This window comes from Bufo bufo, chromosome 5, assembly GCF_905171765.1.
Source record: "Bufo bufo chromosome 5, aBufBuf1.1, whole genome shotgun sequence".
In the NCBI taxonomy this organism is placed as follows: domain Eukaryota; kingdom Metazoa; phylum Chordata; class Amphibia; order Anura; family Bufonidae; genus Bufo; species Bufo bufo.
This window is the reverse complement of record NC_053393.1, coordinates 43,949,868-43,976,642: the sequence shown is the minus strand read 5'-3', so window position 1 is coordinate 43,976,642 and position 26,775 is coordinate 43,949,868. Positions and strand designations below refer to the sequence as shown.

Below are 26,775 nucleotides of genomic sequence, written 5' to 3'. Positions count from 1 at the left end.
CCATTATACTGCACTGTATAGGACTGATACATGACCATTATACTGCACTGTATAGGACTGATACATGACCATTATAGTGCAGTGTATAGGACTGATACATGACCATTATTCCGCACTGTATAGGACTGATACATGACCATTATACCGCAGTGTATAGGACTGATACATGACTATTATACTGCACTGCATAGGACTGATACATGACTATTATACCGCAGTGTATAGGACTGATACTTGACCATTATACCGCACTGTATAGGACTGATACATGACCATTATACTGCAGTGTATAGGACTGATACATGACCATTATACTGCACTGTATAGGACTGATACATGACCATTATACCGCAGTGTATAGGACTGATACATTACCATTATACTGCACTGTATAGGACTGATACATGACCATTATACTGCACTGTATAGGACTGATACATGACCATTATACTGCACTGTATAGGACTGATACATGACCATTATAGTGCAGTGTATAGGACTGATACATGACCATTATTCCGCACTGTATAGGACTGATACATGACCATTATACCGCAGTGTATAGGACTGATACATGACTATTATACTGCACTGCATAGGACTGATACATGACCATTATACCGCAGTGTATAGGACTGATACATGACCATTATACTGCACTGTATAGGACTGATACATGACTATTATACTGCAGTGTATAGGACTGATACATGACCATTATACTGCAGTGTATAGGACTGATACATGACTATTATACTGCACTGTATAGGACTGATACATGACTATTATACTGCAGTGTATAGGACTGATACATGACTATTATACTGCACTGTATAGGACTGATACATGACCATTATACTGCAGTGTATAGGACTGATACATGACCATTATACTGCACTGTATAGGACTGATACATGACCATTATACTGCACTGTATAGGACTGATACATGACTATTATACTGCACTGTATAGGACTGATACATGACTATTATACTGCACTGTATAGGACTGATACATGACCATTATACTGCAGTGTATAGGACTGATACATGACCATTATACTGCAGTGTATAGGACTGATACATGACTATTATACTGCAGTGTATAGGACTGATACATGACCATTATACTGCACTGTATAGGACTGATACATGACCATTATACTGCAGTGTATAGGACTGATACATGACTATTATACTGCAGTGTATAGGACTGATACATGACCATTATACTGTACTGTATAGGACTGATACTTTGCTCCAGAATGTTCTTTCAGCTGACTTTATTTTCTTTCTCAAACAGATTTCTACCAAGAGAAGTGGATCTATGTGCACAAAGGAAGCACCAAAGAGGTAAGAACAGGATTGCCGGACCTGCACAGACGCTGATCATCATGGTATTCACTATTTATCTACTCTTTGTGATACCAGGCATAGAACTGCAGTCAGGTTGTATGATAACAGCAGAAGTGGAGTGTGCTGATTTTGTAAGGAGCAGTGACTAGTTACTAAAGTAATTATAGAGGAGGGGGAGGACTATGGTGCAGGTGACAGGAACCATGGCATGAAGTTGGTGTGGATAGAAAATTCTGTGGCTAATTATATCATTGGAGTGATGATGATAACAGCAGGAGAAGAGTGTACTGATCTCATGGGAGGCAGTGACCTGACCACATGATTATTCTAGTGAGGACAATGCTGAATGCTGCATGTAAAAGAAGCAGTGTCATGATATAGGCAGAGATACAATTCATAGCCATCCAGATGAAAAGAGAAATGAAAGCAGCAGGAGAGAGGTGTGCTGATCATGTAGGAGACAGTGACTTTTGTGAATGCTTTAAGCAAAGACTGGGTTGCAGATTGATTTTGTGGGAGGCAGAGACCCATCCAATGACTTGGTTATATTGGAGAGAAGAGGGCTCCAGGTGATACTTTGAGCATCTTAAATTGTGGGTTTACAAATATAGTAGCCTGCTATAAGGGCATAACTAAACAGTAGTTATGCCTCTTTAATGCCCCCTCACAGTAGTGAGCGGGCATGATGATAGCACTGAATTGCACTTGCTGGAGAGAGGACAGGCCATGGAATGAGGCCCAGGTCATAATGGATGATAGACTTCCATCCCGGCCTCACCTTGACACACACATAAGGTGGTAATCGTTATTACTGTGTGTGTGTACTGTCAGGCAAGGTACAGACCTAAAGGCCTGGGCCACCATGCTACTGTCAGTCCTATAGCAGCCGCTGCTACAGCAGTAGCTCCCTTCCTGGCCTAGTAGATAATTGGAATCATAACTTTAAAAGGAGAGGAGTGTGTTGATTTTGTGGAAGGCAGTGACCTGCCCTTTGATTATGAGTTAGGGCTGGACAGCGTCATTGCATATGTAAAGGAAAGTAGACGAGCGGATGTTACAAATGAAGGGCTCATGCACACGACCATATCTATTTTACAGTCCGCAAATATAACAGATGACATCCGTGTGATGTCCGTGTTACATCCGTTTTTTGGGGCGGATCCATTGTATCAATGCCTGTCCGCAAAACAAACATGTTCTATTTCTTTGGCGGAACGGACTTGCAGACACATGGATACAGAATGCCCATGGAGTCATTTCCCTTTTTATTGAGGCCCCTTATTGAAATTAATGGTTTTGCATACGGACCGCGAATATAAACGATACGGACGCAGACAAAAAAATAAGTTCATGAGCATGAGCCCTAATGGTGAAATACGGGACAGTCCAGGAATTTCCAAATTCTTCTCTGTCTCTACAGCGTCATGGGTACTGCACTCTGGGTGAAGCTTTCAACCGCTTGGATTTCTCCACTGCCATCTTGGATTCCCGGAGCTTCAATTACGTAGTACGAGTAAGTATCCATCGGGGGAATTGGATGGCGAAAAATAAAAAAATGTCTCCTGTTAGCAGAGGCATCACTAACCTGAGTCTATAACAGGGCCCCTCCACTTACAAAACTGATGTCTATATATGCAGAAAAGTGGTGGACACCTCAGGGACCAGGAACTGGGTCCAACGGGTAATCTCTGCACCCCGTAGAGTTACACCCATGCCTGCCAGTATGCATTATGGGGACTGAGGAGCAGCAGGGGCATATCCTGAAGTGGCCCTAGCAAAAAATCAACTAATTGATGAGTTTGTTGACTATTCCATTGTCCAAGCAGCCTCCATTATAGACCAGGGGCGACCATTATTTTGCCCGGCACTTTCCATAATAATATTTACCTTGGTCTTGGCAGGCACGGTGGCGCGTGTGCCACCCTAGGAGCATCTGTGTAATCCCACTGAGTAACCAGAAGCTTTGTGTATTCATCTCAATAACAAGAATCCAATGTGTCCTGGCAGCCGCGCCGGACGGGCTATAAATCACATCACCGTGCCCTGGCCGGCCGGCAGAAGAAGCCTTAAGTATAACTTATATGTGGCGCCCGGGCAGGTCGTTATAGGGGTTGGATAACCCCTTTAAGGGGCAGATAATAATCTTACATTAAAGGAGTAGAACTTTGATGGCGTATCCTCAGGAGAGATTACCAATATCTGATCTGTGGGGGTCTGACACCTGGCAGACGCTGCGGTTCTCCAGTGAGAGTGCTGCGGCCTCTTCCTAGACCAGTGACTCTATTGAATGGGCCTAGACTGCAATACCAAACACCACCACTATACAATGTACGGCACTGTGCTTGATATGCTGTGAGGAGGCTGCAGCGCTCATCGGAGTACTGCAGCCTCTTCAAACAGCTGATGGAAGGGGTGGCGGTGTTGGGAGTCGGACCCCCACCAATCAGATATTCATCACCTATCCTGAGGCTAGACCATCAATATTCTACTCCCAGGAAACCCCCTTTAAAAAGCACCGTCATGCAAAACACACATTTTCTTACTCATCGTGAAGTCCGTGTCTCTGAGTTGCAGTACCGAACACAACCTGTGGACAGGTGTGGCGCTGTTATAAGTGAAAGGCAGCCATATTTTTCTAATCCTGCACAACCCCTTTAAGGTGAAGCAGTTTCTGAACTGCAGAGATAACAGCACTCTATCCACCCCGAGGCTGAGGAAACAGGAATTGACTACATGACTCTATGCCAGTTCCCCATATTAATCCCCATGGCACTGGGGAAAACATCTGTGTAAATTTTATTTTTATTTTTAAACGTACTTTTTTGACTGACGAAGCTGAGGTGATGAATCATCCATCCGGTGCGATCCACGAGCCTGTCCACCGTCCACCTCATCAATCTAGAAGCCAGAACGAATCCATCAATATCTCATCGCACCTCTGGATATAATAAAACGGCCATCATCCTCTCCAAGATCCCATTGAAGAGCGCTGTAATTAAATACTTGTATTCCCCATGAACTAACAGTGCTGGAGCCTGTTCTCTCAGAGCTCTGCTTTGTGCCGTCCCTCTGTTATTCCTCCTGGAATTGGATGCCTGACGGCTGGGCAGCGTCATTCCCCTCGTCCACAGGGCACGTCCCTATGCAGCAAGACTGCCAGCACTGCTTTGACCGTATCAGACTCTGTGTGGACACCCCTCATCAGAAGGGTAAATGGTAACACCCATTTGTCAATTTATTCATACAGTTCCAGTAGGTATAACAGAGGAACAGCACAAGTATTGACGAACACAGCTCCTCTTTAGCCACAGGATCCTGACAGGTGCGGGCCCCACTTCTGAGATCTGACATCTCCTGAAGGCCACGTCCGCAGGTTGTCCCCAAGGTTGTGCTTGTGTTCTCTGGTGTCAGTCACAAATCCGGTCGCTGACAACCCGTAGGGTAACGCATTGCAGGAATGTTTTTTTGCTTGTTTGGTCACCGCAGATGTAAGACAAGGAAAAATATTTTTTTTTAAACTCTCATTCTGGTGGGTAGCCGGGGGGATGGGCAGCTGACCGCCCCTGGAGGGAAAACTTGTACTGGCTTGTGCAATGGAAATGGAACCTGATCGTGCACTGAGTCACGGTGCTGGTGTCCCGGTGACAAGTCACATGCGTGTGACTGTGCAGAGTGACGGCTGCAGGTGGACGACACTTGGCGATGGGGCTGCCAGGTGCACACAGGAGCTAAGCCTCTCGTAACGGAACTATTTTCCATGTGACTTTAGGCCGCGCCGGGTGCCCACGCCGTAATCTCAGGAACTTTCAGTAGTAAATAAATAGAGTCCGACGCGTCCCTCCCTGTGTCCTACTGCAGCGTGTATAAGCCTGGTGCCATGTGCCAGTGTTGTGCCGCACTGCGGTGCACTGGGTCACATAAGGTTCAGGGGGATAAAGTTGCTTAATATCATCCGACATGTTGGAAACCCTTTTCTAGCACAAAGGTATACATGGGGGGATGCCAGGGCCCTTTGTGCTTTGGGGAACAAGAGAGGGTCGGGTACTCAAGTGGTGGAATGTGCAATTATAAGCAGATGTTACCCTGAAAATTGAGATAAGCTTCTGTCTATGCCCACCATAAAAGGCACTTGTCAATAAGATCAACCCTTTTAAACCAGGTATACTGCCTGGAAGGGTTGATCCTGCTGATTAAAATGATACCTGTCTTGTAAAAATCGGATGCAGCGTTCCTGAGAAAAAAGACCTTTATTCTTCATACCAACTGGGCCTTTAGTGCACCGAGAGGCGTGGCCAGCACTGGAAAAAGGAGGAGCACTGTGGGGATAGACTCCGCCCCTCGGTGCTCCGATGTCCTCGTTTGTATAAAGAGTAAAAGTCTTTTTTCTCAGGAACGCCACAACCGATTGCCACAAGACAGGTATCATTTTAATCAGCAGAATGAACCCTACCAGACAGTGTGTCGGGCTTAATGGGGTTGATCCTGCTGAAATGTGCTCTTTAAAGGCGTACTTTCCCCTCTAAGATCAGTTGAACCTCAGGTGGGAGAGGCAAGCATTGATTTCGATAGGGAATGTAAACTATTTCAACCTCTGGACCCCTGTCTTATCGATAATTGAGGGTCCCGAAGGTAGGACCTTCACTTACCAGGCATTTACGCCATATTCTGTGGATGGTAATGCCCTTTTAAAAAGCATTTCCCCCTTAAATAAAATAAAAATATATAATTTATTAAATGTATTTTCTGCTTTTTCTTATATGTCTTGCTTGGAAAGCTGGGTGACAACCAAATTGACCATTATTACAGTGTTTGCATGAGTTGTCAGCTAGCTTTTCCTAGCTGTACTGCAACATGCGGAATGGATCACTGCATATGTGACCGCTAGTGTTGAGCGAATCAAAGTATCCGAATTTGATTTGTCACAAAGCTGTATTTCCTCGCGCTTCGTGGTAACAAATCAATTTTTCCTAAAATGGTGGCCGAAAATAAAAAAAAATTATACTCCCCTCACCCACTTGCTCGCGGAGAGGCCGTCTTGATTGAAGAAAACCCGCCAAAGGACCTGCAGTGAGTGTGATGACCTCACCACGTGATCACGCTGTGCGTGCAGTGACATCATCAGTAATGACATCACCGCACACGCCCAGCGTGATCATGTGGTGACGTCATTATGCTTACCGCAGATCCTTTGGCGGGTTTTCTTCAAGACTGGTGTGGACTTTGAGCAAGTGGATGAGGCGAGTATAAATTTTTTTTTTAACCCCTGAAAGGCTTAATGTGAGTCACAGATGCCGCAATCAGCATTGAATGTGGCATCTGAGTGGTTAAATGACAGGGGGGGGCGGCGCGATCGCTGTTTCCCGTCATTGCACCCGCTACATACAATGGAAAGCGATTCGTGACAAAGTAATTTGTAACAAATCAAATTTCTTGTCGAAGTTCAACGAAGACAAGTTTTTCAAAACTCTATTGATTAGATGGTAATTTGTACGTTTGTGATATTTTTTATATTTCTCTCTCCTCAGCTCTTAGAACTGATTGCTAAGTCGCAGCTGACGTCCCTGAGCGGCATCGCCCAGAAGAATTACATGAACATACTGGAGAAGGTGGTGCTGAAAGGTACGGGCTCAATAGCTGCCGGGCTGAAATGAGCGCCAATCGGCAATGCAACGAGCCAATCATCGAATGCCGATCGGTGATGATGATGTAACAGGTCGATCAGCCTGAAAGCGGGCAAATGTTTGTACGATCATTTGTTTCCTTCAGTTTTCACATTGTTGGCAGCACAATCGATGATTTTACGTCATCTTCAGGGAAACCATCAGCAAGTGTTCAATTCCCCTGCAGTGCCCCCGCAGGTGAAAATAAGCATTACATACTGTCCAGTAGTTCTCATTAAAAAGGATGTGCCGGGTCCTCCAGAGCGATGGACACTCTCTACTCTGGCTGATAGATGGAGATCCTGAATCGGGACCCCTTCCTATTAATTCAGAATTTCACAGGACGGTATCTGAATATAGAATTTTTAACCCAGAGAAACCCTGAAAAGAGGTTTTACATCTTTATGTCATGAATGCATTATCACTGCAACATATCTTGTGCTTGAATTAACATTCTAAGATATCTGTTTGCTGTCAATGAATGGGAACATTTTTTGATTGAAAATCCAAACAGACCTTGTAGGCAGTTTGATACAATGTATCAGTGCAGGCAAAATGTATCAGCCTGGTGTCCATGCTGTGACGCTCACATGGGTCTTACCTACAATTGCTCCCGGCCTAAACTTTGCCAGGTGCCTACAGGAGGTCTACCCCTTAGTGACAGGACTGACCTGTAGGAGACTTACATTACATCAGAAGCTCCTACTGGAGGAAGAAGTTACATTTCCTCAAATACTAAATCTTATGCCCTTATTTCATGGCAGTTCTTGAAGATCAGCAGAACATTCGTCTTATCAAGGAATTGCTGCAGACCCTGTACACGTCCCTGTGCACACTGGTGCAGGGGGTGGGCAACACTGTCCTGGTGGGCAACATTAACTTCTGGGTTCACAGAATGGAGGCCATCCTGGACTGGCAGCAGCAGCTCAACAACATCCAGATCACCCGGGTAAGATGGAGATACTAAAATATGGCAGATAGATAGATATGAGAGATAGATAGATAGATAGATAGATAGATAGATAGATAGATAGATAGATATGAGAGATAGATATGAGATATATAGATATGAGAGATAGATAGATAGATAGATAGATAGATAGATAGATAGATAGATAGATAGATAGATAGATAGATAGGAGATAGATAGATATGAGGATAGATAGATAGATATGAGATAGATAGATAGATAGATAGATAGATAGATATGAGATAGATAGATAGATAGATAGATAGATAGATAGATAGATAGATAGATAGATATGAGGATAGATAGATAGATAGATAGATATGAGGATAGATAGATAGATAGATAGATAGATAGATAGATAGATAGATAGATAGATATGAGATAGATAGATAGACAGATACAGTAAGGAACAGAAGTATTTGAACACCCTGTGATTTTGCAAGTTCTCCCACTTAGAAATCATGGAGGGGTCTGAAATTCACATTGTAGGTGCATTCGCACTCTGAGAGACAGAATAGAAAAAAATAATAATTCAGGAAATCACATTGTAAATGCATAAATATTTGAACACCTGAGAAACATCAAGAATTCTGGCTCTCAAAGACCTGTTACTGTGCCTTTAAAAAGTCCACGTCTACTCCGCTCATTAATTTAACTTAGTAGCACCTGTCTGAGCTCTTTAAAGGGAACCTGTCACCTGGATTTTGTGTATAGAGCTGAGGACATGGGTTGCTAGATGATCGCTAGCACATCCGCAATATCCAGTCCCCATAGCTCTGTGTGCTTTTATTGTGTAAAAAAAAAACGATTGGATACAAATGCAAATTAACCTGAGATGAGTCCTGTATGTGAGATGAGTCAAGCACAGGACTCATCTAAGGTTAATTTGCATATGTATCAAATCAGGTTTTTTACACAATAAAAGCACACAGAGCTATGGGGACTGGGTATTGCGGATTTGCTAGCGGCCATCTAGCAACCCATGTCCTCAGCACTATACCCAAAATCCAGGTGACAGGTTCCCTTTAAAGACACCTGTCCACCCCACAGTCAGTCAGACGCCAACTACTACCATGGGCAAGACCAAAGAGCTGTCAAAAGACACCAGAGACAAAATTATGGACCTCCACAAGGCTGGAAAGGGCTACGGGGCAATTGCCAAGCAGCTTGGTGAAAATAGATCAACTGTTGGAGCAATTGTTAGAAAATGGAAGAGGCTAAAGACGACTGTCAACCTTCCTCGGACTGGGGCTCCATGCAAGATCTTACCTCATGGGGTATCACTGATGATAAGAAAGGTGAGGAATCAGCCCATAACTACAAGGGGGGAGCTGGTCAAAGACATGAAGAGAGCTGGGACCACATTTTCAAAGGTCACTGTCGGTAGAACACTACGCCGTCATGGTTTTAGATCATGCATTGCACGGAAGGTTCCCCTGCTCAAGTCACCACATGTCCAGGCCCGTCTGAAGTTTGCCAATGACCATCTGGATGATCCAGAGGAGGCATGGGAGAAAGTCATGTGGTCAGATGAGACCAAAGTAGAACTTTTTGGTCTAAACTTCACTCGTGTTTGGAGGAAAAAGAAGGATGAGTTGCATCCCAAGAACACCATCCCTACTGTGAAGCATGGGGGTGGTAGCATTATGCTTTGGGGGTGGTTTTCTGCGAAGGGGACAGGACGACTGCACTGTATTAAGGAGAGGATGAATGGGGCCATTTATTGTGAGATTTTGAGCAACAACCTCCTTCCCTCAGTCAGAGCATTGAAGATGGGTTGTGGCTGGGTCTTCCAACATGACAAAGACCCGAAGCACACAGCCAGGATAACCAAGGAGCGGCTCCGTAAGAAGCATATCAAGGTTCTGGAGTGGCCTAGCCAGTCTCCAGACCTAAATCCAATAGAACATCTTTGGAGGGAGCTGAAACTCCGTGTTGTTCAGCGACAGCCCCGAAAACCTGACAGATCTAGAGGAGATCTGTGTGGAGGAGTGGGACAAAATCCCTGCTGCAGTGTGTGCAAACCTGGTCAAGAACTACAGGAAACATTTGACCTCTGTAACTGCAAACAAAGGCTTCTGCACCAAATATTAACACTGATTTTCTCAGGTGTTCAAATACTTATGTTCAGCAGTGCAAGACAAATACAATCATACAATGTGATTTTCTGAATTTTAGTTTTTTCATTCTGTCTCTCAGAGTGGGAATGCACCTACAATGTGAATGTCAGACCCCTCCGTGATTTCTAAGTGGGAGAACTTGCAAAATCGCAGGGTGTTCAAATACTTCTGTTCCTCTCTGTAGATGGATAGATAATAGATAGATAGACAGATATGAGATAGATCAACACAGAAACCCTATAACAAAGTATCCGCCAAGTTTCTCAGTAGCTTTAATCTGTGAAATGTGACTAGAAGCAGAGTTTTGTCTTAGAATCTGAGAGCGCGGTGCGGTGTCCTCATCCATTGTCTCTTCCATCTTCAGCCCGCGGGTAAAGGAATGACCTTAACAGATCTGCCCTTGTGTCTGCAACTGAACATCATGCAGAGGTTGGCGGACGGCAGGGATATCGTGTGCCTGGGCCAAGTGTCCTCCGAGCTGCAGGTTCTCAGCGAGGACCGTCTGTTGTGGAAAAAGCTCTGTCATTATCACTTCACCGAGCGGCAGGTAACTCTATCCGCCGGCACAAAACACCTTCTGTCCGTCCTTCACAGCGTTCCTTCCCTCGTTACAATAGCTGCGGTGTCCTGATCCACGATGAAGTCTCCCCAGACACCGCATCCTCGCTAACACTCAGTTTACACTGCCTGCTCCGGAAAAAATGTACCCATCAAAGCAGATGACAATTAGCTGTATACTGTTAGTGCTCAGGGGGCATGTTTTTTTCTCTCAATGGGTGTGCCCTTTTCAAGGGGCATGTCCTTCTTGCTGCAGCTCTCTACCTATCACAGCTCAGGCGGTGTGTCCTTTCTGCTGCAGCTCTCTACCTATCACAGCTCAGGCGGTGTGTCCTTTCTGCTGCAGCTCTCTATCTATCACAGCTCAGGCGGTGTGTCCTTTCTGCTGCAGCTCTCTACCTATCACAGCTCAGGCGGTGTGTCCTTTCTGCTGCAGCTCTCTACCTATCACAGCTCAGGCGGTGTGTCCTTTCTGCTGCAGCTCTCTCCCTATAACTGTCACAGCTTCTAACAGTAGACAGAGCTGGGGGCAGCTAAAGGATGGAACTGGGCATGTGCGACCACCTTAGTCCTGTTACTAAGGTGGACAGAGAAATAAGGAAATGAACAAACAGCAGGTGGTGCTATACAGATAGATTTAATTAAATAACTAAGGGGCTATACTACATTTTTAATTACATGCAATTACAAAAGTATTCAGATCCATGTGCTGGTTTGAAAAATGTAGACTATTTTTCGTGGGACAACCCCTTTAATGAAATCTATGCCCATAGAATGTGATCAGATAGGAATCCGAGCCTATATAATAAATATAATACATTCATATAATATAATATAATATAATATAATACTACTATAAGATGTTTCCTGACCTTTCCTGATACATTTTGCCCTGTTATTTGTAGATACGCAAGAGGCTCATCATGTCAGATAAGGGGCATCTTGATTGGAAGAAGATGTACTTCAAACTGGTCCGGTGTTACCCCAGAAGAGAGCAGTATGGGGACACGCTGCAGTTCTGCCGTCACTGTCACATCTTGTCCTGGAAGGTAAGGTGCAGAGGTGATGATGTCTGGGCGCAGGAATTCAGCCGCAACCGCCACCCAACTTCATAGGCGCACTGCATTACATCATGGCAGATTGTACGATCAGAATAATTACATTTATTAAAAGTGTCCAGGGAGACCACACCCTAATAACTAGAGTGCCCCCATAACAAAGCCAGAGTGCACTTCTAACACTGCCAGCCAGACTGCAAACAAATTGCCAGGATACCCATCTAACAGTGCTAGCCAGAGTGCCCACGTAATCCCAAGACAAACAGACATCTAACAGTGCAAGCTAGAGTGCCCAACAAATGCCAGGATACCCATCTAACAGTGCCAGCTAGAGTGCCTCCATAACAGTGCTCTCCAGAGTGCCCACATAATGCCAGGATACCCATTTATCAGTGCCAGCCAGAGTGCCTCCATAACAGTGCTAGCCAGAGTACCCACATAATGCTAGTATACCCATCTAACAGTACCAGCTAGAGTGCCTCCATAACAGTGCTAGCCAGAGTGCCCACATAATGCCAGGATACCCATTTAACAGTGCCAGCCAGAGTTCCTCCATAACAGTGCTAGCCAGAGTGCCCACATAATGCCAAGATACCCATCTAACAGTGCAAGCCAGAGTGCCTCCATAACAATGCTAGGCAGAGTGCCCCCATAATGCCAAGACCAAGATACCATCTAACAGTGCTAGCCAGAGCACCCACATAATGCCAGGATACCCATCTAACAGTGCCAACTAGAGTGCCTCCATAACAGTGATAGCCAGAGTGCCCACATAATGCCAGGATACCGATAACAGTACCAGCCTGAGTGCCTCTATAGCAGTGCTAGCAGGAGTGCATACATAATGCCAGGATACCCATCTAACTGTGCCAGCCATAGTGCCCCTAAAACAGTACTAGCCAGAGTGCCCACATAATGCCTGGATATCCATCTAACAGTGCCAGCTAGAGTGCCTCTATAACATTCCTACTCGGACTGGTAACAGAGCAGAACCAGACAAAGCCTGAATGTCGTGAAATACTGCCAGCTAGAATGCCCCCCTAGCAGTGCTGGTCAGATTGGTAACATAAAAGAACTAGAGTGCAAAAGTCTCAGTATTGTGTAATAGGGCCAGCAAGAATGCAGTCTAGCAGTGCCAGCCAGTGCCCCCAGAACAGTGCTGGCCAGAGTGCCCACATAACAAAGCTGCAGTGCCTATTTAACAATACCAACAAGAGTGCCCACTTAAAGGGGTTATGCCATGAATAATGTAAAAAATGAGACTCAGACATCATATAGAACATAACAATCTCTTTCTAACAAACCTAGAACCAGCCCTGGACCTCACATGGATCCAGAGATCTCCACATTCATTGCTCTGCTAGATTTATATCAAACTGGCAGCTCAGGGGAGTGTCTGTTCTACTGCAGCTCAGGGGGCGTGTCTCAGCTCTCCCTATCACAGCTCAGGGGCGTGTCTCAGCTCTCCCTATAACAACTCAGGAGGCAGTTAAAGGATGGAACTGAGCATGTGCATTTTATTGAATAGCTCAGTAGCTATACAAAAATTTTAATTACATGCAATTACAAAAGTATTCAGATCCAGGTGCTGGTTTGAAAACTTTTTCATGGGAGAAATCCCTTTAAATGTTATTCAGAGTGTGCACATAACCGAACCAGAGAGCCTAAATTAATAAAACAGCGCCAGCTAGAATGCCCCAATAACAGAACCTGAGTGCCTAAATGACAAAGGTTGAGGATCTTACACAGTACCAGCTAGAATGCCCTCATAACAAGTCTGAGTCCCTATATAACACAGCCAAAATAGCCCCATAACATAATCAGAGTGTCACATAGTGGATCCAGCCACGATTTGATGATTACAGTGCATGTCCGCTAAGTTAGTCACACTATCACGTTTGCAAGCTGGTGTACAAAAGTTTCAGATTTTGGTGCAAGTGCTGCTTTTGCACCAAAATGTGTGAGACTTTTTGCTGTTTTACTCCCCCCTCATCACTCGCCAGTGCTCTCTTCAGTACAGTGCAGATCCCCATTATAAGGAACAGAATGAAATATTGCTGCTTATAATATCAATGCATAAAGACTGACCCCTGCTGGCCAAGCTCTGGTATTACCATTTTTGCAGAAGATAATTAAAAGGGGTTTGTGCCAAGTTTAACTTTATCCCTTATCCACAGGATTGGGGATAAATTAGGCTACTTTCACACTTGCGTTGTTGTTTTCCGGTATTGAGATCCAGCAGAGAATCTCAATACCAGAAAAAAAATAAACGTTTCCTTTAACTCATGCATTCTGAATGGAAAGAGATCAGTTCAGGATGCATCAGGATGTCTTCTGCTCTGTCAGCATTCCGTTTTGTGACCGGACACAAAACTGCTGCAAGCTCCAATGATGACGGATCTGTTTTTTTCACCCATTGACTTTCAATGTATTTAGTCGCGGATCCGTTTTTTTTAAATTTAATTTCACACAACCACATCCTAACGGAATGGATGCCTCCTGATGTGCAAAATCAAAACGGATCCGTTTAATTGCGCTATTGAGATCCTCTGCCGGATCTCAATACCGGAATTAACAACGCAAGTGTAAAAGTAGCCTAACTGATCGGTGGGGATCTGATCGCTGGGGACCATTCCCCTAATCTGATGGAGCAGCAGGTCGAGCATGTGCCCTGCCGCTTCATTCATATTCTGCGGGACCGCAAATTCAGCGGACCTGATGCTCCATCAGATCTGGGGGAACAGGACTCCCATTCTCAAAATGGGTGGGGTTCCAGCTGTCATTCCCCCACCAATCAGTTAGTTATGCCCTGTTCTCTGGATATGGGTTAACTTATTATAACTCTGATAGGTGGGGGTCCGACACCCGGGACCCCGTTGATCAGCTGTTTGAGATGGCACCGGTGCTCGCAGTCCTTCTCTCAGATTTCCCTAGGACACGTGGCCTAGGGCCAGAGGTGCAATACCAAGCACAGCCACTATACAATGGATGGCGCTGTGCTTGGTGGTCTGAGAAAAGGCAGCAGTTGAACCATGAGCGCCAGTGCCTTCTCAAACATCGGATCAGCGGGGGTCCCAGATCCCCAACGATCAGATCAGCAGAAAAGTCTCAGAAAACCCCTTTAAAGGCAAACCAGACTCACCCACCTTTATTCACAGCCACTTACCCTCCTTTTCTCCTCCCTAGGGAACAGAGCACCCCTGCACTGCAAACAACCCAGAGAGCTGCCTGGTTTCCCTGTCACCACAAGATTTCATCAATTTGTTCCGATTCTGAACCTACTGACCGGGACTTACCAGACTGAACTCCTCGGGGGCTGAGCTTAAGCTGTACATAGTGTAAATATGACACTGATCGCTGCCTCTGGAAATGGCGACATTTAGCGTAAGAGCATGTGTGTGAAGAAAAGAAGAACCTGGCAGATCTGGATCCAAGAAACTGAATTGGAGGGGCTTCTCTTTATATAAAGTGCCCCAGTGAATGTGGACCCCCATGAATGAGGTCATAACTGAACCATTATGGGATCTACTCCAAATGGTCCGTTTTTTTTTTACTGTAATCTACTAGAACCCCCATCCAGAGAATTTTTACACTACAGATATTTCTACCTCTTCTTCTCCTTGAATCAACATAACTCACCCCTCTTAGAAAGGACCGAGCGCTCAGGTGTGAACAGGTGACCAACAAGAGACATTTCAAAGAAACGTCGCTGGAAAGAAATTTGGACTTTGCGTCGCCTGTTGTATTTGTTGCGTGGTTGCTCTCACACTACGTTCTGTGGTTTGGACTGTTGCATAGCGTTGTAGTGGTATGCATTTCCTCGGTGTCTTAACCTATTTAAAGGGGAAGCTTTGATTTCCATAAAGAAGAGTTATAGAGCACTTTTTTTTAGCACAAATAGTATGTATGTGTTCACACAAGATGCACTTTTTTACTTTTTTATATTGGTTTGTCTGTAAGCACAGGATAGCAGGTTTATGTATATACAGTATTTGGAAGGGTTAAAGTTAGGATGGTTTAACAAAATGGTCAATAATCCACTTTACCAGGGGGGATTATCAGTAAATAGATATAGCAGAGGTCCTATGGCTGAAGGTTGGGTGAGGCCGGGGGTCTGGGGGCTTCATCCAAGCTTTTCATTGATGCAACGACAAGATAATGCAATGGTGTAATACACCAGACATTACTATAATATATATATATATATATATATAGATTATGTACAAAGCAACTCCATCTAGTGGTTGGTTGTGAATCCAGGTATAGCTTTTGTTCCGGGGCCCAGAGACTCTAGGTTATGGCTTTGCCCTTGGTCACCCCCAGTCTAAGACATGTTGGGGCTCTTTGTTTCCTGCATGTCATAGTCATGAGTATGGTGTGACCTGAGTTCTTCCTCTAGACACCTTCAATAATGGTCTCATTGTAGATCAGATTACAGTTCTTCAGGACTCTAGGAGTAGGCAGCGTCCAGACATTACTGGGGGTGGCTTATCTTCCAGGAGAACAAAAGGATCGGCATTACAATTCAACATGCACCGGACAGGGAAGAGTCAGGAGCTCCCTCGACACATTAGATCATCAGCCAGTCCTTCCAAAAATGGTAGGTTTGGCTAAAAATAGCCTTATGTGTATGGGGGCCTTTAGATTTCAAAAGATAGAGAGTTATTGGATCTTATTAAAGAGACCTAGCGGGTGCATAGAGATTTATTTTCAGGCAATGCTCCATGGGGAAAAAAAGTATGCAAATAATGTCAGCCAACCTAGAGACTCCTCCAAAATGTCTCTGGTTTTGCTGATGAGCCAATTTGCAGACTTCAAGTCACACATATGGGTGAATAGACTCACTGATTGACCTTTAGAGAGAGTGGGTGGTAGAGGTCTTCAAGGAGATAGTGGCAGAGATCCTCAAGGAGATGGTGGTAGAGGTCCTCAAGGAGATGGTGGTAGAGGTCCTCAAGGAGATGGTGGTAGAGGTCCTCAAGGAGATGGTGGTAGAGGTCCTCAAGGAGATGGTGGTAGAGGTCCTCAAGGAGATGGAAGCCTAAGACATGTCTCCCTATAGCTGTACGGTTGATGGGGTGAAGGGATCAGTCATGGTTTGCTGCACAGGATCTTTGGAGAAGGTTAAAATAATTTCCTAGGAAGTCTCCTTAACTTTACTTATGGGCTCAAGAGTTGGGCAAAAGCTGTATCTGGACATGTCCTCACCTGCTGATGCGTCGATAATGGAAACCTGAAGTGCAAATGGAAGAACATGTATATGTATATTCCGCCAGGAGATTTGAAATTTTTACTTTGCACATGACGAACATTTTTTTCTGTAAAATTGAAAATACAATATGTAAGGTCTATAGACTGGTTTTATGGTGTGCTGATGACGTCTTCTACATTTTGGGACGCTGCGGCCCTGTGATTCGTTTGGTACAGTAATTACTATGTATAGTGGATTCTGAATGTAGAAATGTCTACAAAGTGTTTCATGTTTTTATCATGTTCCTATAGTGGCATATAAGGCCATACCATAGAGTGGCTACTATGGGACCCCTGGAGAATGTGGACCCAGCCCTGATTGGATTGGAACCCAGCCCTGATTGGATTGGAACCCAGCCCTGATTGGATTGGGATCCAGACTTGGTTGGATTGAGACCCAGCCCTAGTTGGATTGGGACCCTACCCTAATTGGATTGAGATCCAGACTTGGTTGGATTGGGATCCAGACTTGGTTGGATTGGGACCCAGCCCTGGTTGTATTGGAACCCAGTCTTGGTTGGACACCCAGCTTTGGTTGGATGGGACCCAGCCCTGATTTGATTCGGATCCAGCCTTGGTTGGACTGGGACCCAGTCTTGGTTGGATAGGGACCCAGCCCTGATTGAATTCGGATCCAGCCTTGGTTGGATTGGGAACCAGTCCTGGTTGGATTGGGGCTCAGCCTTGGTTGGACTGGGAACCAGCCCTGGTTGGATTGGAGCCCAGCCCAGGTTGGATTGGGACCCAGCCCTGGTTGGTACCATCTCGTTGGGTGGCCATAACCTGTTCAGGACTGCCCTCTCTAGTAAAAATACACTGGAAAGGGGTACTGGCCCAAGTGTCACGGATGTGGCAAAACAAACACTAGGCCATTTTGTCCTAGGTGACAATACCTGGCACCATAACACAGGGCTCATTTTGATATGTGGCATCTACTATTGTTATAGGGCAAATGAGGGGGTGCTGGCCCTAAACCACTGCTTACTCTAGTGCTGATTACTAGAGCTGGAGGTAAAGAGGTCCTGTTGCCTCTCCTAACATGTCTGTTTAAGTAGCTACTTGCACTCATCATGTAGAGAATTCTGGAGCATCTATTCTTATGACTCTAGGTTGTGCCATTCCTTTAGTATTCCTGCTAGAAGTAATGAATGTACTGCTAGCAGTCTGCAATCAAGGTCCAGCTGGGTGTTAGCAGTTGGGGGTGTGTCCCTAAACAGTCTGACACTGACATCACTGATTGGAAAGTGTCAGATTGTGCAGGGACACACCCACAACTGTTAACACCCATCTGGACCTTCATTGCAAACTGCTAGTAATTCACTCACAACTTCTAGAAAGAAAAATAGAAGGATGCCACGTCATAAGAACAGATGCTCCAGAATTGTTATTACATGGGGGATGCAAGTAGTTACTAAAACAGGAGAGGTTAGAGGTTCTCTTTAAGAGAGTAACATTGACGTTACCTAGCAACCACCCTACTTCCTGTCTGGGTGACCACCATTTGAGGTTGGGTTCATGTCACCGTTGTGATGTACTATTTTTTTGCACCTTTTTAAGAAGATTTTTCTCCAGATCATGTCAGACTTTGGAGGTATATATCATATATATTCTGCATCCTTAATAAATTAGCTTTTTATTTTAAAGCAGCCAAGAGATACGGCTTCATTATATTTACTATCCACCTTATTTCTGCTGCAGCGCACAGGACTGTTCATTGGGACTGATGGTTTCCTGCTCCGAGGGTACGATAATGACACGGACCATAATGCTGTTCACCCGCCGTGACCTGTGAAATTTTTACTGTATGAACTCATACACTGCAATAAAACATAACATGTTTACATTCTCTGCGATGGTGTCTTCATTAACACTGACGGGTATGGGAAAAAATCGTTGGTTTTTATTTCCCTATGAAACAGCGCCACTCTTGTTCAATGGGCCGTGACTAGTATTGCAGCTCGGACCTATTCACCACATTCATCTATACCAAACATAGTCCACAATGAAGAGAGCGCCTGGACTGAATAGGGCTGAGCTGCAATACCAATCTTGACCCATGGACAAAAGGCAGGCACTTTATGTTTTTGCTGTGACTATAAGAAAAACTTGGCCAAGAAACATGTAATCATACGCATTTCCTGCTTTCACCACTGTCTAGACACAATCCTATCACTGAATGAATCAACGAGACTCAAACTCAATGTCTCACAGAATAACACCCCAACAACATCAATGCAGCCCCTGCATTTTAAGGGGGTGTCCAATTTGGAATGGTTTAAATTACTTGTCCACCGGATTCACGTTGGTCCAGGGGATCTATCTAAATTGGCGTCCATTGTTTTCAATGGTTCCATGTGATCCCTTATAATTTAGCTCAAGGCAATATGGCAAACCAACACCTCCCTAGCGTAAGCTCAGGACACCCGCTTTAAGAGAGTGGAGTAGGAGTGGCCACCCTGGTCTTCACCCTTTAACTCCCATACAGGGATCTGGACTCTGCTGCAGGGGAACCACCATGCCACCAACTCTTGGAGTAGTCTCTGTACAAGTGAGTGCTGACCCATGTTCATGAGACATCGCTGCCGGCACTGAGGGAAAAGGAAAACCTTTGATAAGGAACAGGTCAAGGTCAGGGTCAGCAGTGAACATGAAATCCGGTAAAACAGTCCAAGGTCGTGGCAGGCAGCTCCGGGTTAGAACAGAGATCAGGCAGAGATCAGGCCAGGCAGCAAAGGGTCAAATATGGGAAACAGGCAGAAGTCAGTATACGTGCAGATGAATGTATAAACAGCACACCTTTGCAGGACTCTAGTGAACTGGAGCCTATAGTGTAGTGCCCTGGAGCAAGGAACTACTGTGAATTCTGGACATTTGTGAACATTTGCCCCTGTTTCGCCTATGCAAAGTTATAAACTTCTTACTTAGTTCACTTGAAAGGGTTAACAGATACTGTTTAATACTGTTTAACTGCATTTTATATGTATGTTGTGATATATATTCTGTTCATATGCACTGTATTTGCAAGGCTCTGTGGAAAGGGTTAATGAATACTGAGAGATCTTTGGGACTTTGAATGAGAAGCTGGTAATGTTCCACTGCTGCCATAGGGTTTCATAAAGTGCATGTTTTGGAGGGAAAAGGCCAGGCTTGTTTACCACCAAAACCAGACAGACTGAATGTCTGGTTTTAGCTCTGTTGTGAGTTCCTGAATCTTGTCTTGTCTTGTCTGGAAAAACTGCTGTGTCATTGCCATTGAGTATCATTGAAGCTCTAATGTATTCTATGCCAGACGGGAGTTGTAACTTTGTAACTGTTTGTGCTGAGCTTCTCCACTCTACCCCTCCCACTAGAAGGTTTCAGTCTAGCTAGATTTGGTATATAAGGAGAGCAGTCAGAGCCCCTAGTGTCCTGCAGTTAGTGACCAGTGCTTGGAGGGGAGACTCATGCCAGTCTGCTAAGATGGGGACGCTGAGCAAGAGACCATGAGTCACCAGCCCTGTGACCAAGAAGCCACCTGGACTACTGAGCTACAGTCTGTGGGCCTCCAGCCTTCTGAGAGAGAGAGAGGCAGCTAGCTCAGGCCTTTCCTCAGCATCAAACCCTTCTTCTGCCAGGGAGGAGACTGGAGAAGCCAGCCCTATGCCTCGCCTGTATTGTTTTGCCTCTAAATTCATACAGTAAAGAAACACCCTGGTTTACTGCAGAGCCTGACTCGGTGGACTTATTTCCCATTGGGGTGCACCACTTCTTATCTCCCCTTCCGGAGAGCAACATGTGGTGACACCTTGACAGTGTCTAGGGGACCCAGCGTAGCTTTGGGGCTGCCCCAAACCTGGACACCGCAATTTCTCAGGCACCCTCCCACAGAGGAAGGTGCCTTAACTACCCCAAGGTGGCAAGCCATTGGCTGGTGAAGATTAGGGTGCATGCACTGGCCACTTAAGAGGTGGAGAGCAGCGGGTGCCCTACAGACAAAGCAGGAGCAGGCCTCATCCTGCATGAAGGAAAAGAATGCCGTCAAGAAGCAGGCCGCAGCCTGTGGGGAGAAGCAGAGCTCTTCTGGCATTTGGGCCTGCTGGGAAGGACGGGCCTGAGATTAATTTACTGTTACCAGCAGTGTCGGACTGGGGTGCCTGGGGCCCACCAGTAAAATTTATTTTGGTGGCCCACCGTATGGATACATCCAAATATTACCTGCTCGCACAGCAGCAAGATGCTACCCGATGATTGAATATGGGCGTCCCTGCAGTGACTTTGAGAAGGTAGGTCCTGGGGAGAAGAGAACACTGGTAGCTTTCCTCTATACCTAGAAGTCATCTCAGCTCTGATCGTGTCTATACTGTAATAATACACTGGGGAGTTTCTTCAATAATCTATCAAGTTTTTTTTCTATGAACATAGGCTAGTTGGGGGATGTTGGACCCTCACTAATCTGATATTAATGACTAAGTATAGTTCATCAGTGTCTATAACCCCCAAAAAACCCTAAGGGTATATTTATATTTAGCGGTTCAGGTGTGGTTAATGCAGCGTGCAAGTCCGCAGGGGTAGAACACGTGAGGTTCACGGTGGGCCGGAATGTACATACAGTTCAAAGGTTACTCACGGTTTAGCAGACGCCTCCCTGGGCCAGCAGTGCAGTGAAGGGGAGAACAGCACTGGATTCTCCGGGGCACACTCAGTTACAGGGGACACCGGCCAGGTGGTGATTGAGGTGCCCTTGATAATGATTGGGTTTCTGAGTGCTTGTGCGGCTGGGACCCTGGTTTAGGTAGTGTCGTGACGCCAGCACCTTGATGGTGCAAAATGTTGAGGGTAATAGTGGTGTGGAGTTGGAAGAATGAGACAGGTTTAAATCCAACTGTAAACTTTACTATAACCAGGTTCTTGATAACAGTTTACATCCAGCAATAAGACAGTCTCTGATACACATGCAGGTTGGATGTGATGAATCCCAGTAACAGGCTGTACTTGTAGATATGCCTCAGGCTAAGGTGATTAGTTATGTACTCACTGATATTCAGCTCTTTACCTTGCTCCAGTCTCAGTTGAGGTAGTTCAAGTCTTAATCTTCTACACACAAGTGATGCAACAGAAATCTTATCTGTCCTTAGAATATCGGTGAGGCTGCCAGAAGCTAATAAATCCTTCACCTACATACAAAGGCGCCTAGAGCCTAGAATAACGGCTTTGTCCTTCCTTTGTCTTTATCCAACAATAAACTTGACCAAGATTCACTTGCTACTCCTGAGGAGTGAATGGTAGAATAGAGACTTTCCTTCTGCCTGTCTTCCTGGTTTGATACTGAGATCCAATGATGGCTCCTCTGGGCCGTGGAGCCCAAGAGAGAGCTGAGAGGAGAGGAGACCTCTCCTGCCTCCTCCACACTCCTATACCAAACCACTACATCTTCCCAACTAAACTCCCTTAGCTAGGCCTGAACTGTCCTATATATACTGTGGTGCTACCCCCTCTAGTGGTGGATGTATGTAGTGCACCTGACAGCCTGGTACAAAAGGATTTCACACAGTAGTACAATACAGCATGATACTGCAGATGACAACAAAAAGCTTTTGCAGTTCCCACATAAGCTAGTGGGACGCTGCATTAACCCCACACCGGGGAAAAAAAATCCATGCAGTTGGATGCAGCTGTGGTTTTTAGAGGTGGAACACTTTAATTAAATGCACGCTCAACATAACGGCGGAGACCAGAGAACTGGCATACAGTTTCAGTGAATGCGCCCTTGAGTTTCTGACAAATCTACTGCAAACAGACACATAAAATGTCACACACAGTCATCTCACTGGAAACCTTCCATAAACATGCATTCTTGGCTGAGTGTGCATGTGTTCTGAATAGGAGAGAGCATTATGCCCCTTTCCCTGTAACTGCCACAGCTTCTAACAGAGCATATGGCTGGTGGCAGTTAATTTAAACTGAGCGCGTGCGACCATCTCAGTAAGATGGATAAAAAAAATAAGGAAAAGAACAGACAGCAGGTGGCGCTATACAGATACATTTTATTGAATAGCTCACTGGCTGTACTAAATTTTTAATTACCTGCAATTACAAAAGTATTCAGATCCAGGTGCTGGTTTGAAAAATGTAGAATATGTTTCGTGCCACAACCCCTTTAAGAGGGGCATTTTCAGCTAATCTGAAGGGATGGGAAGGGACTGGCCTTAATTAGGATTTAAATGTAAGTATGGAAATATCAAGAGGGATCTCTATGCTTCTTGTATAAGCCCTACCACCTGTGTCTGGGGTTGTGGTAGGTGCCATACTATCAGAATTTCTGGATGATCAGATGCCGGATATTTGCTACTATAAGGGCTCCGTATCCGTGCTGCAGACCGCGATCCGCGGCACTTCCGCGATCTGCATCCGATGGTGCATTCACTACTTTTTTTACGGTGCGGAGGCACGGCCAGAAACACCACAGAAGCACTCCGTAGTGCTTCCGTGGGGTTCCAATCCGTGCCTCCGTTCCGCATCTCCGTGATTGCGGACTCATTGAAGTGAATGGGTCCGCAATGCGTGGTGCGGGGTGCACACGGCCGACGCCCATTTATTGCGGACCGCCTGTATGCGGGCCGCAATATGGCCACGGCCGGGCCGTGTGCATGAGCCCTAAGGCTGGATCACCTCTTGGGTGTCTGTAAGAACTCGGCTCATGTGATCTATCATGAAGCGCAGATATTTCAGTATTTCCCCTGAAAATGAACCCGCATTGACAAAACATCATTCACACCTGACAGAATGTCTATTTCCAGCTCCGCAGAGGTCGTGTCCTGTCTATAATGGCCCCGGAACGTCCCAAGGTTCCCATAGAGAGCTCTGGCAGGTCAGAGCGCTCCATTAAGGACGCAGCGCCGCGTAAATCAAGATTTCACAACACGTTTGTGTCTCTCCCAGGATCAATCTTTCAACTAAAGTTGTTGGGATTAAGCGGCGAATCCCAAATATTATCCAAAAAATGAATTCAAACCATTTTATAATAACATTAGAGGATTATTCGCAGCATTCCTTCAGCATTATGGCGCACATTTATCAAAATCGAGTAACTACGGAGAGTGACACTTCTTGAATCTGGCATCTGATAATCCAACATGATGTGGAATTTTACAAGTTCATAGTGGCAGATCCAGCTATAGCTGTCCGATAATCCAGACTATTCAATAATTCAGCACATGATTGATGCTGGATTGAAGGAATCTTACCGTATATTTCCATTTTTTGGCTGTATGGTCCCTCAGTACTAACAGCTCCGCACTGTTATTATTATTTTTTCATAAAAAAGGGAAGATGGCGGCTGGATAGTGTCCGCATTGTGGCACTCAGTATTTTAAGAAAATGACATAGTTGACCTAATTTTCAGCAGCATGATCGTTGGGGGAACCAACCACTGGGACCCCTACCGATCACTAGAAAAGGGTGTCACCCAAGTCCCCCGTGTAAATGTAGAGGTGACGCCCATGAAGAACCACCGTTCCATTCACTCCTATGGGACTCCAGGAGACTGTGACCACTCTATTCAGCAGTGAATGGAGTGGTGGTCATGCATGAGAACCCCCCACTCCATTCACACAAGCCCCTTCTCCTGACTGATTGGATTTCCAGTGGTCAGACCTCCAGTGATCATACGTTTATCCCTTAGACCAGTGATGGCTAACCTCCGGCACTCCAGCTGTGGTGAAGCTACAACTCCCAGCATGCTCCATTCATTTCTATGGAGTTCTGAGAACAGCCAAGCAAGTGTGCATCTTGGGAGTTGTAGTTTTACCACAGCTGGAGTGCTGGAGGTTAGCCATCACAGGCTGTCCTGTGGATAAATGATAAATGTTGGTTGGGGAAACTACTTTAAAGAGGACCTCTCCCCTCTCCTGACACGTCTGTCTTAGTAACTACTTGCATCCCCCATGTAATAACAATTCTACAGCATCTAGTCTTATGACTCTATGTTGTACCATTCCTTTATTATTCCTTCTAGAAGTTATAAATGAATTGCTAGCAGTCTGCAACAAAATGTCTACAATGAAGGTCCAGATGGGTGTTACCAGTTGGGGGCATGTCCCAGTCTGACACTGGTAGCACTGATTGGATGGTCTCAGACTGTGCAGGGGCACACCCCCAACTGGTAACACCCATTTGGACCTTCATTGTAGACTGATAATTTAGTCATAACTTCTAGCAGGAATAATAAAGGAATGGCACAAGGTAGAGTCATAAGAATAGATGCTCCAGAATTGTTTTTATAAGGCTGATGCAAGTAGTCACTACAACAGACATTTCAGGAGAGGTGACATACACAGAACATTTGCAGTGCAGCGCCATAAATGATGACAATTGCACAAAGTTTTTTTTATTTATTTTTTTAGAAAGGGTAAATACTAAGTTATATGTACCCCAAAAATGTAAAAAAAAAAAAAAAAAAAAAAAAGCCTTTAAAGGGAGGGTCATCTAATTTGGACACCCTTTTCCAGGTTTCTAGAGGTCATAGTAGAATGAGTCCCTCTGACGGAATCTAATGAAGACGTGCTACAAAGGATAAGAAAGGGTTGATCTTTGGGGGTCCAAGCAGTGAAAGCTGCAGCAATCTGATATACAGGGCCGGCGTTAGGGGGTGGCAAACTGGGCAATTGTCCTGGGCCCCGTCACCAAAGGGACCCCCTTCCAGTCAGTGGCGGATGACGTTCGGGTTGGCAGCCCCTGGCACAGCACCGCTGGGGGCCCAACGCCTTACCGAACACCCACATACTGCGGTGGGGCACGGGAGGGCATAGCTCCCTGCCCCGCTGCCGATCACCGCCATAGGCTTCTGGCCTAGTAGGCCTGAGGCCTATGCGGTAGTGAAATCGCGCGCGCGCTTGTGTGCCCGGATGCAGTACAGTAAAGTGTGCATGCCTGGACATAGGTGAATGAAAAACGCACCATATAGAACATAAGCTGATGGTCGGTGTGAAACGGCGCTCATGTGCACAGACCTATTGAAATGAATGGGTCAGGATTCAGTCCGAATGCTGTCCGTTCGCATCCTGACCATGTAACCTGCTCATGTAAAAAAAACAACAACTGTAAAATCCATAGGTTAACAGTTTTACTATGCCAAATGACAAACTCAGCTCTGCTGCATCTAATTTTTTGAACAAGAAAAGTTCACAATGTATTCCTTCACTTCAATGATGAAACACATTTGGCTCCTGAAGGACATTGCTTCGGTCATCTCCCAAAGTCCCCAGCAGATTAGCATTTATCGTGGGGTGGGAAGGTTCCCACGATCGCAGCTTCATTCCTGCTGGATGATCAGCGCCAGTCTACGAGGTCGGCCGCTCCAAGTTTCTGTTCGTGACAACCTGGGCAGGAGGACATAAACGTGTTTTATCAGTGACATATATTTCATAATCTCAATAATTCATGAAGCTGCTGAACTTCAGGAATCATCACATTACAGACAGATTGGATAACTCTTAAATTCTAATATTCTTCTTACCAGAATCTGGCAACACGTAGCGGGACGAGCTCTACCAGCCAGAATCAACATCGAGGGCCACACAGCTGCTAAAACATGATTATTCGGCGGAGCCCTGCATGTGCCGTCTATACACCAACTTTACTAGTTCACTTGAACCCCTACCCACTGCCACCAATGTCTGATTCTATCCTCAGGATCGGTCATCAATATTAGATTGGTGGGGGTTCGACACCTAGCACCGCCGCCGATCAGCTGCAAGAAGTGGAGGTGGCGCTTGTGCGGGCACTACTTCCTTTTCAAAAGTCCCGGCGGCGCAGTGTAATTACAA

The 26,775-nt window shown here is 45.4% G+C and overlaps 1 protein-coding gene and 1 long non-coding RNA gene across 2 annotated transcripts in view; one reads left to right on the top strand and one right to left on the bottom strand.

Moving 5' to 3' along the window:
• FBXO32 (F-box protein 32) overlaps positions 1–16,308 on the top strand; it is a 30,294-nt gene extending 13,986 nt beyond the window's left edge. The window contains exons 3-9 of the mRNA XM_040434202.1: positions 1,304–1,353; positions 2,777–2,869; positions 6,882–6,975; positions 7,781–7,965; positions 10,471–10,653; positions 11,570–11,713; positions 14,909–16,308. Of these exons, the coding sequence (XP_040290136.1) occupies positions 1,304–1,353; positions 2,777–2,869; positions 6,882–6,975; positions 7,781–7,965; positions 10,471–10,653; positions 11,570–11,713; positions 14,909–14,998 (839 nt within the window). The 3' untranslated portion in view covers positions 14,999–16,308. The remainder of the gene's footprint in view (positions 1–1,303; positions 1,354–2,776; positions 2,870–6,881; positions 6,976–7,780; positions 7,966–10,470; positions 10,654–11,569; positions 11,714–14,908) is intronic.
• On the bottom strand, positions 15,265–18,179 carry LOC121002722. Its single transcript, XR_005779317.1, has 2 exons — positions 17,630–18,179; positions 15,265–17,392 (listed from the first exon to the last, which is right to left on the bottom strand). It is a non-coding gene; the product is annotated as an uncharacterized LOC121002722 (long non-coding RNA).
• Between the last annotated feature and the right edge of the window lie 8,596 nt (positions 18,180–26,775).